This window comes from Silurus aristotelis, assembly GCF_946808225.1.
Source record: "Silurus aristotelis genome assembly, chromosome: 11".
Classification (NCBI taxonomy): Eukaryota; Metazoa; Chordata; class Actinopteri; order Siluriformes; family Siluridae; genus Silurus; species Silurus aristotelis.
This window is the reverse complement of record NC_139584.1, coordinates 27011975-27023624: the sequence shown is the minus strand read 5'-3', so window position 1 is coordinate 27023624 and position 11650 is coordinate 27011975. Positions and strand designations below refer to the sequence as shown.

General features: G+C 37.4%; 1 protein-coding gene across 3 annotated transcripts in view; it reads left to right on the top strand.

The window, feature by feature from the left end:
* Positions 1 to 276: 276 nt before the first annotated feature.
* prkg1l (protein kinase cGMP-dependent 1, like) overlaps positions 277 to 11650 on the top strand; it is a 21046-nt gene continuing 9672 nt past the window's right edge. The window contains exons 1-5 of one of the 3 annotated variants that reach the window (XM_083554139.1): positions 277 to 1726; positions 2058 to 2243; positions 3590 to 3707; positions 3973 to 4136; positions 6525 to 6638. In XM_083554139.1, the coding sequence (XP_083410265.1) occupies positions 2063 to 2243; positions 3590 to 3707; positions 3973 to 4136; positions 6525 to 6638 (577 nt within the window). In that variant the 5' untranslated portion in view covers positions 277 to 1726; positions 2058 to 2062. The remainder of the gene's footprint in view (positions 1727 to 2057; positions 2244 to 3589; positions 3708 to 3972; positions 4137 to 6524; positions 6639 to 11650) is intronic. The other 2 variants (XM_083554137.1, XM_083554138.1) reach the window with 2 other exon arrangements.

Below are 11650 nucleotides of genomic sequence, written 5' to 3'. Positions count from 1 at the left end.
GCTCCGGGGGTCCCTTATGAGGGAAATATCAAGGTCAGTGACGTCGGAGTGACGTGGGGCCGCCTTCCCGTGGGCTCACCACCTGCAGGAGGGACCGTAAGGGACGGTGCTGTGAGGATTGGGCGGCAGTCGAAGGCGGGGGCCTGCTTAGACTGCTGCCCCCGCGACCCGAATTACTGATGAGAAAATGAATGAATGAATGAACATCAGCATCCATAAATACTTTTGGAGTAAATTACCAAACTAGCACAGGCTTCCCATTCTGTTAGAGTTCTCCTACATTACTAGTTCTCTGAATCCATCTTGACCTTGATCAGGACAATGTAGCTGATAAAAATAAATATGACCAAAACATTCTCTGGTCCATAAGAAATAGGATAAATGCATAATTAAAATTATAGTATCCATACTGAAAATATCAGTATGCAAAATAAGTATGCATTTTAAAAATATTAGTATTCAAAAAAATGATCAGCATCAAAATTAGGCATCAGTATGCAAAATATCAGTATGCAAAATTAGTATGCATACTAGATATATTATACATAACACTGACATTTTGCAAAATAAGTATGCATACTTAAAAATATCAGTATGCAAAATAAGTATCTTTTTCTTCTTTTGGCTGCTCCCATTAGGGGTCACCACAGCAGATCATCCGTCTCCATATCCCCTGTCCTCTACATCTGCCTCCTGCAGCCCAACCACCTGCATGTCTTCCTTCACCACATCCATAAATCTCCTCTTTGGTCTTCCTCTTTTCCTCCTTCCTGATGGCTCCATCCTCAGCATTCTCCTACCGATATACCCCATGTCCCTCCTCTACACATGTCCAAATCATCTCAATCTCTCCTCCCTCGCCTTGTCTCCAAAACGTCCTACATGCACTGTCCCTCTAATAAACTCATTTCTAATCTTATCCATCCTCATTATTCACAACAAAAACCTCAACATCTTCAGCTCTGCTACCTCCTGCTCCACCTCCAAGTATGCATACTCAAATTATTAGTATGCAAAATATCACACTTTAAATGTACCCAAATGTATGCATCATGCAGAAGTAATTAATAATCAGTTAATTAATAATGAATGATTATGAACACTTTTTTATTATGACTAGATCATACCTGAGATATAGTAAGTAAGCATAGTATAGAAGAAAACTTGAGAAGAAAGTAGCAAAATAAAAATAAAAAGACTACAGAATAAAGTATAGATTTTACGCACTGCTGATTGAACTGTTTGTGATTATTATCTTTTCTCTTGTAGAACAAAAGTGATTGCATCTCACACTTTATTTACTTCCTATATGTCTGTGCCTGTGAGCTTAATACAAGGATTTCATCTCTCCATCATTCTTTCATTCCATTCCTTCTTTAATTCATTCTCAATACCATTCTTTACTATCTTTTTTTCTACACACTCTTTCTCTCTCTCTCTCTCTCTCTCTCTCTCTCTCTCTCTCTCTCTCTCTCTCTCTCTCTCTCTCTCTCACTCCTCCACCTCCTCCTGTTCCTCTGTCTCTCGCCCTCTCTCCTCTCGTCTCATTCTTTCGTTCCTCTCGGGCAGCAGCATGCGTCTCTCACACTCGTTTTATTTGCCGCCGGAACAGAAGATGCTCTCGTAAAAGATCTTTTATTTCCTGTGCAGCTTTTTTTTTTCTCTCTTCCTTGTTGCTCTAGAGGGAGGAATAATACAGTTCTTGCAACACGTGAACTCAAAGCAGGTAAGGCTTTCTTTTTTTTCTTTGCAGCTTCATATTTATAAGGTACACAAACCTGATGTTTAGGGAAGCACTGTGAGTGATGGAGTGGATGGATCTTCTGCATAAGAGGTACATTTTGTTCCTGATTCTTTTAAAAATTAAGCTTCATTCTTCATTGCGGCATCTTCAATTTGCCACTTTCAGCTAATTACTGAGACGACCTGCCCTCTATTTTTCTGTCCCAGTTACTCTTTTGGAGACACTGAAGGAGATAGAGAGAAGGAGGGAGAGAGAGTTTCTATATCTATGTATAAATATGTATAAGACATATATACACTTTTTTTGCCATAAGACACCATGGGTACTCTCCGAGATCTTCAGTTTGCACTTCAGCTGAAGATCGAAGAGCTGCGCCAGAGAGACGCTCTGATCGACGAACTCGAGCTGGAGCTTGACGCCAAAGACGATCTCATCCGGCGTCTGCAGGGCGAGCTCGACCGGCTGAGGGACACTCTCACCTCTCCCGGATCCTCCACAGGTAAGCCAGCTTCGTTCTGATATCGTGTTTAGAGACGTGTGATGATCCAGCGCCAATTTCTGTGAAGAAATGATTGCCTAGGATGAATAGGAAATAGAGCTGTATGCAGCCATGGTGCTCACTGGTGAACCTGGAAAAGACCCTGTAGAAGTGCAGGGGAAGACTTGATAGCTAATATTTCGGGCACGTAGGACACCTTCCTGTTTATTTATTTATTTATTTATTTATTTATTTATTTATTTATTTATTTATTTATTTCCACCTTTTTGAAGGGAAAGGTCATTGAGAGAAGTGTTGTTTTCATTTCGTTTTCTGTGACATCGATGTCGCATCTATTAACCTACAGGTCCCAAATCCAAAGTAATAACATTGCATGAAGATAATTCAGTAATAATAATAATAATAATAATAATAATAATAATAATAATAATAATAAGACGACGCAAGATAAACACCCTTTTAATCAATACTTACAATAACATTATACATATGCTGTTTCTCCATCATTGAACATTGGACATGGAGGATTCGATGTTGATATAATGAACTCAGATGTTGAGCTCATTTATGAGTTGCTCAGGACCTCCTGGTTCCACATCTCCAACTGACTGTACATCTAAGACTGTAGAAAAGACATTACTCATGATCACACATTCCGGTGCTTATGATTTTTCTCACTCGCTGGTGTTTGTAATGTTTTTAAATGTTAAGGTAATGTTAGATTCACACTCTTGGTGTGAGGATAAGCTCCCATTTTGAGGCTGGTTCCTCTTTAGGATCCTTCCTCATACGATCTGTGGGAGTTTTTCCTTTCCACAGTCGCCTCAGGGGAGCTCATCTGGGAAATTGCACATATTCTCATATATATTTAGATTTTTGTTCTATAATTCTTACATTGTGTAAAGCTGCTTTGAGATCATGTGAAAAGAGCTAAAGAAATAAACTTGAATTGAATTGTAAATGTAATAATGATATACCAATGATAAAACCATCAAAACAGACATCATGATGGGTTTTTATGAGTCTCTGATGCAGGATATTTTTCTTCCAATTTACTATCCAGTAAATATAATCAAATAATCCATTTATCAAGGATCATTTGTATAATTTTTGTCATGTTCCTGCTCAGAATGTACAGTGCAAAAACCTAAAATATATCCCTTTTTCGGATTCCGTGCTAGTGCACGAAAGCTTCTTCTGCTCAGCAACCCCTCCAGACCCACAGCTGCTCAGGTTTATGCTTGGATAGAAATCGAAACCCACTTCTAAATCCCTTTAGGGGGAAAAAAAAAGCATCTGTTAAAAAAAGTAACCCAGAAAGTGTTGCTTTTTTTTTCATACCCCAGGGCAACACCGTGCTTCATCTTTAAGGGTGAAGAGAAGATCTGTGATTACAGAGCCTACAAACCTGGACCTGAAACTGATCCTGCAGAATCCTCCTATGAGCCACAGCAAGAACCTGGAGTAAGTCTTTCGTCTGATTTACTTTCTTTTTCACACAATCTTGCCTTTGTTTCTTTTCCATCACATTTCTTTCGAAAATGAAAGCTCTGACCTCAACCAACTCCAGAAGATGCAGTCTTTGTGTGCTCAAAGAACGAAAAATGGCTCTGTCAAAGAGCTTGGCAATGTTTTGGAAAATTTGATCCAAACCCAGTGGCATTTACGCCTAAATGACACAACAATACTAATGCACTTTGAATGTCTTGGTTGTTTTTCGATCTCCTAGGTCTCAGCAAGTGATCGAGGCAGCGCTAAGGGACACTGAGTGGCTGAAGTATGTCGGGAGGGAGTTATCAGACCTGGTGGATTGCGCGTACCCAACAGTGGTCGCCCAGGGAGTCCGACTCGTTCAAGAAGGCGATGAGGCGTCGCAATCCTTCATACTGGAAGGTAAAGAAATAGAAAACACTCAGGATGCAAGAAATGATTTCATTCGATCGGATCGCCAAAACTTAACAACCATGCAAATTGGTTTAATATTATATTATGACTGGGGTAGTGGGAGGGTCTAACTGCTCATGGTTTCTAGGAGTTTGGGAGGTTCATCGTCTCACATGATGTCAAAACATTAATACTGGAGACTCCTAATGGGGTAGTGTCCACCCTATACATTCTGTACACAATTTTTACTATTGAAATTATAACTGATTAAACATGAATAATCTGCATTTATATGTAATATTTTGCATACACCAATCAGATATAACATGGCCACTGACCAGGCATAACTTTATGACCACCTGCTTAATATGGTGTTGGTGTATATATATATATATATATATATATATATATATATATATATATATATATATATATATATATATATATATATATATATATACTGTATATATCAGGGTGTTAAACACCATCATAACGCTGTGAAGATGGATGTATGGACAGCTGCCTGCTTATTACCTTTAAGGCCTGAGGAAAAAATAAATGTATGATTTATTTCTATTCCACTACCAGTGCTAATATCCTCTATAGTATGTGGGGAGTTTCATAATTTCATATTTTATTCATGAGCAGAGGTTCTCTTATTTCCAGATTACCATCTCTTTTTTTTTTTGTATCACTTCTCATTCTTATAAATACATTGCTATAAAAAGAAGGATATATTTTTCCTGATTCTAGTAAAGTATGCATCTCTATAGCTAAAGAAAACTATTTAGCATTCTCCTGGTGTGTGTATGTATTTATATGCAGATGTTTTTCTCTATATTTTATTACTAAGTCCCATTCCGCTCCTCGGATATATATACACCGGAATGCTGTTACAGCTCAAGGTCTGCTCTAAATGATTTATTACCAGTGCATGTGACCATGATCTTTAATAGATCACCAATATATTACTTCCCCAACCTTCTTGTTCTTATTTTTCAAAGCTCAGATTCAGAAAGGATGCCAGTTGCAGTTATATTGCTTTTTTGACCCCTTATTTGATTTTTTCTAAGTCACTGTCTGATTGAGAGAATCAGAATTGCATTGCTAATGTCATGTAGAGTCATCATATCAGACCATCTCATGGCAGAGTAAGAAGAACACTATAACACTAGCAGGATTCTAGGGGTCCAAGCACTTTTTTTTGGTCATTCTTTTTCCATGCCAAGAACAGTGTTTAAATTTTTTAAAAATTAATACTTCTTTTTGTTGTAGAAATATAGACAGGAGCAAAAACAGAAACATCAGCAGTAACACCCATTACAAAATTATATTTTGGCTAGCTTAAAGAGTCAGCGATGTATTGGCCTAAGCCTGACCGAATGATTTACAGTGTTACCAGGTTTAAGGAAATAAAAAAGCATTTCTGTCCTTGTATTTAATTTTAATTAAAATTTTTTTTTTCAAATTTGTTTTATTATTTTTGTTGTTGTTGTTTGTTTATTTTCTTTATTATTATTTAATTTTTTTTCAGCAAAGAAGGAAAAGAGAAATTGTTTTAAACTAAATAATAAATTATAATTGTATTTAATTAATGTATTAAAACTGCAAATTAAATGACATTTTATTATATTTTTCCAATAATTGTAATAAAATTTTAAGATTAAATTTTATTTGCGTTGCCCTGATTTTAAAAACAATGCAAATTTAATTTTTTTTTTTTGTTTCTGACATAAATATATAAAGTATCTGAAGTACAAAAGTAAAGATGCAACTACATATTTATTAATCCAGGACTACCATTAATATTATGCCACTTGATTAATAATTAATTTTAATTAATAAATAATTAATAAAAAAAAAAATAATTCCTCAGGTATTTTAACTCTTGTATTATTTGTTGTTTTATAACATGCACAAAATATATTATAATCTGTTGCACTGGAAGCTTCCATGTTTCTGACAACGGAGAGACAGGAAGAAGATAAAAGAGGGAAGCGAGAGGGAGATAATGTCAGCGTGTGATATTGTGAAGCAAGACGTGAAGATAAAGAGCTGGAGTGTGTCAGGGAGAGAACGTCAGAACGACGCTTATTAACACCCGCGATACGCTGGCATGATGCGGAGATGACGGCGTGTCGGGCTGAAATTTGTGACATCTCAGATAATCTGTCACTCAGCCGTAGTTGCCCCTGGCAACGCCACCAACCTGTGACAGGGACCACGTCTCTATGGGGTGGCCATCTGGGCGTGTTTTAATAATGGAGACCAAATGGCCCTGGAAATGTTTTGTGAGGACATTTGGCCAGTCCTTATAAGAAAGATTCTTGGAGATGGTGTAGATTATGGAGGGTCCTTCCAAAGATAGCAAGTCAAATATGTGTTTTTTTCTTTCAGAGGGAAAACTCGAGGTATCCAGGGCTGGACAGAAGCTGCACAATATTGAACCTGGAACATTGTTTGGAGAGCTGGCCCTGCTTTACAACTACACCTGCACTTCTACTGTTACAGGTGCACACACACACACACACACACACACACACACACACACACACACACACACAAACTGTCGCTGGAAGAATAATATCTAATATTAAGTGAACGAATGCAGTAACAGAGCAGCTGGTTCAGTCAGTTCTCTCACACACTCACCATCTCTCTCGCTCTCTCTCTCTCTCTCTCTCTCTCTCTCTCTCTCCCTCTCTCTCTCTTTTTTCGAACACAAGCATATTTGAGATGCGCTGCATGCACTAGCACGGGCAGCCCAAAAGCACACAATGAGCAGCAGATAATTCCCATCAGCACTGATCTGCTTTTGGCATGGCGAGATCAACAGAATTTCAAATCAAAGCTCCCCAAACATGTGCGCTCGCGAAACGCCCGAGCACGCAGACTATTAAACACACGCTCGATCTGCTTACCGTAGTGTTCTCGAGTACGCATTCGTTCTCCGGATTGTGGAAGATGGCGCTTGGGTGTGGGGTGATATCTACAGCGGGTGCTAATCGAATGAAAAACCAGAGATGGTATTCATGCATAATAAAGGAGGAAACAAGGGAAAACAAGGACGGATACAAATGATCAGGCTCGAGCTTTTCATAGAAAATAAAGATCTGCTTTGCAGTGGATGAGTCAGGGTTTGTAGCACCTACTGTGACGTTGAGACGTTTCTGAATATCCCATTTATTTGGTTGTAAACAGTAAGGAGTAAACAGTTACAGATTGAGCTGCAGGTCTGAGGAACCCTTACCATCACATTTGGAAGCATAAAAATGCTATGGGATTTCTTTGTATGCTGTAGAATTACAGTTTCTCTTGTTCCAGCATGACCTTATCGTTCAGCATTTGGTCCTACTAAAGCTGAATGATCGTAAATTCTCACATGTAGACTCAAACATGCATGTGATGGTCAGGTGTCTCCAACTCAACTTGCTCCTGTTGACTCCTTACTGATTAATTTTAGAGACGTCCCAACATCGCAGTAGGTGCCACAAACCCTAAATCGTCCCCTGAAAAGACCTTTTTTTTTAATGATCTTTATAGGAAAAGCTCAAGCCTGATCATTTTTATTCTTCAAAATCTAGTGGGAACCTCCCCAGAAGAGTGACAGTTATTATAACAGCAAAGCTGGACTGCTATGTCCAACAAGTACATTCATATTTACGACACTGGGGGACGTTTTTTTAAAGAGTGACTTACAACCGAGCAGGTCAGTAATATGGGCTTTGATTAAGAGCACTTTTATTATTTCTTTCCAGTGTTTGCATGTTCTTTCTTTCTTTCTTTCTTTCTTTCTTTCGTTCTTTCGTTCTTTCGTTCTTTCTTTCTTTCTTTCTTTCTCTCGTTCTAGTCTTGCATGTTCTTTCTTTCTTTCTTTCTTTCTTTCTTTCTTTCTTTCTTTCTTTCTTTCTTTCTTTCTTTCTTTCTTTCTTTCTTTCATGTATTTGCATGTTCTTTCTTTCTTTCTTTCTTTCTTTCTTTCTTTCTTTCTTTCTTTCTTTCTTTCTTTCTTTCTTTCTTTCTTTCTTTCTTTCTTTCTTTCTTTCTTTCATGTCTTTGCATGTTCTTTCTTTCTTTCTTTCTTTCTTTCTTTCTTTCTTTCTTTCTTTCTTTCTTTCTTTCTTTCTTTCTTTCATGTCTTTCTTTCTTTCTTTCTTTCTTTCTTTCTTTCTTTCTTTCTTTCTTTCTTTCTTTCTTCTTTCTTTCATGTCTTTGCATGTTCTTTCTTTCTTTCTTTCTTTCTTTCTTTCTTTCTTTCTTTCTTTCTTTCTTTCTTTCTTTCTTTCTTTCTTTCATGTCTTTGCATGTTCTTTCTTTCTTTCTTTCTTTCTTTCTTTCTTTCTTTCTTTCTTTCTTTCTTTCTTTCTTTCTTTCTTTCTTTCTTTCTTTCTTTCTTTCTTTCTTGTCTTTGCATGTTCTTTCTTTCTTTCTTTCTTTCTTTCTTTCTTTCTTTCTTTCTTTCTTTCTTTCTTTCTTTCTTTCTTTCTTTCTTTCTTTCTTTCTTTCTTTCTTTTCACTTGTTCCAAATGTGTTTCTTTAACTTTTCTTTTTTGAGACATGTTACAGCCATCACTTTAAAAATCATTTTAAAAAATTTAATAAAATTGTACATTTACACATCACTTTCCTCATATGATATGTTTTTTCTGTTTTATTGTGAATAAAATATGGGTTAATGAGATTTCCAAATAATTGCATTCTGTTTGTATTAACATTTTACCCAGTTTTTCAAATTTGGAATTGAGTTTGTACTTTAATCACAAGCAGAGAAGCCGCATCTTCATTATAAACTGACCTATAAGACCTGCTTCTTCAGTGAGCCACAGAGGCTGTATAAGTATTAGTGCCTAGCGAGAGAATGTCGGTCAATAGAATACGGTAAAACACTTCAGGTGATAAAATGCCTCCCGTTTAATCTCATACACACTGGTTGCATCCATAAAACCAAGACTGTGGCATCGACTCCTTTCTATATGCTCCTGTACAGTAATTTTCAGTTCTGTTTGAAGTTCAGTCTGCTGAATAATTTAGTGTTTTTTCTGCTTTATTACACCTCATTATCACCCCTTCATAACAAAATGATGTCAGTTACATGAACTATTTATATGGATCAGGTTCATTAGCTCTTTTGTTTCACTGGAAGGCAAAAACCATGGCTATTCAGGGCATTCTGTACTGCGAAACCAAGTCATTTTTGTCTTATGTTGTATTATTAGTTTCAACATTCTTGTCCTTGTCTGACCTCATCTAAACGTAAAGAGGAAATTCTGCCAAAAAGATGTATGGATGGCTCACTCGATTCAACCCTCAGGTGGATACGTCGTCAAGAGGTTTGAGTAATTGGAGTTTCTTTGTGCTCTCATCCTATTTTCCGATATCTTTCCCCCGTTCAGCTCAGTTCAAGGTTTTTCAGTTCAAGGTTTTTTAACCGGCTGCTTTTCAGTGATTGATGCTGATCACAGAAATCTATCTATCTATCTATATCTATCTATCTATCTATCTATCTATCTATCTATCTATCTATCTATCTATCTATCTATCTATCTATCTATCTATCTATCTGTCTATCTGTCTGTCTGTCTGTCTGTCTGTCTGTCTGTCTGTCTGTCTGTCTGTCTTTCTTTCGTCATTCCATTCCTTCAGCTCAGTTAACTAGCTGATAACTAGCTTTATTTAACCAGCTGATTTTCAGTGATTGATGCTAAACTCAGATTGCTAATGAAGTTTGGACTTGATAACATGTCCATGTAAAAACCAGGCATGGTTTCAGGGACAAACATCCTGTTTAATGCAGGTCATGAGGCTAAAAACGGTGTAAATCGTATGGCCTTCACAGTCACTCATTTTAAAACCAGTCAAACTGGAGTGATGTGTTAGACTGCAAGAAAATCCTCTCCTACATCTTCAGCACCAAGAGAGGAATCTCCTTTGGATATAGTACAGTCCCAGAGAATCTGTGTCAGGCTGCTCTGGTGGGTCGTATTGGCCTGATAGCTTACTAACATACTTACACTGGGTTTTCCCTGTTCATCTTCAACTGTATATTGTGTGTTTGCCAGTTCAGAATAATAGGAATAATGGGATCCTAGTCGTCACACCAACTTTTATATAATTGAATTTACATTTATTGTAATGAATTGAACTTTTTATTTTATAATTTCTCCCACCTTTTTTTACTTATTTGTTTAATCAGATAAGATTCCTTCCTTCCTTCCTTCCTTCCTTCCTTCCTTCCTTCCTTCCTTCCTTCCTTCCTTCCTTCCTTCCTTCCTTCCTTCCTTCCTTCCGTCATTACTTTCTTTACTCCTTCCTTCAAAAATTCCTTCCTTCCTTCTTTACTCCTTTTTTCCTTCCTTCCTTCAAAAATTCCTTTCTTCCTTCCTTCTTTACTACTTTCTTCCTTCCTTCCTTCCTTCCTTCAAAAATTCCTTCCTTTCTTCAAAAATTCCTTCCTTCCTTTAAAATTCTTTCTTTCTTTCCTTCCTTCCTTCTTTCCTTCCTTCCTTCCTTCCTTCCTTCCTTCCTTCCTTCCTTCCTTCCTTCTTCCTTCCTTCAAAAATTCCTTCAAAATTCCTTCCTTCCTTCAAAAATTCCTTCCTTCCTTCCTTCCTTCCTTCCTTCCTTCCTTCCTTTCCTTCCTTCCTTCCTTCCTTCCTTCCTTCCTTCCTTTCTTTACTCCTTCCTTCCTTCCTTCCTTCCTTCCTTCCTTCCTTCCTTCCTTCCTTCCTTCCTTCCTTCCTTACTTCAAAAATTCCTTCCTTCTTTACTCGTTCCTTCCTTTCTTCTTTACTTCTTCCTTTCTTTCATCTTCCTTCCTTCCTTCCTTCCTTCCTTCCTTCCTTCCTTCCTTCCTTCCTTCCTTCCTTCCTTCCAAAATTTTTTTTTTTTCTTTCTTTCTTTCTTTCTTTCTTTCTTCTTCTTTCTTCTTTCTTTCTTTCTTTCTTTCTTTCTAGTCTAGTATGTGATTCATTCTCACTCTCTTCTTTTTACTCATTCATATCTGTTCTATCAGTCCGTTTCTTTCTCTTTATAAATGTCTTCGTTCTCTCCATGTTCTCTGAGCTGAAACCTGGAGCTCTGGCTCGCTTTGTGACAGCAAGACTGATTGAGATTGTGAGTACAACAGAGAACGGGTTAATGTTTTCCAAGGCCTGGGCACGAATTGAGGCAGCTCCGCTGTGCAGATGCTTTATTCCACTCGATCGCTTCATTATGTCACATCTCCACTCTTATTCACTCGCTCTGTTATGCTGTTAGTCAGCAACTGTCTACTTTGATTGTCTGGCACTTTTATCTTGCAGTTCTCTTTCTCTCAGTCCCCCCCCCCCATTCCTTTGTTTTTACAAAAAAAATAACAAATCGATTCCTAAACATTTCTTTCTTTTCTTTTCCGTTCGTCTGTACAGGGATGAGTAATGATGTGATTTCTTTTATCATGTGCCATCTTTGCTGTTCTCTCATCGCACCTCTGTGCCTTCGAATGCTCCATTCTATTTGATTGAAAGGGGGTTGATTTATTTTTG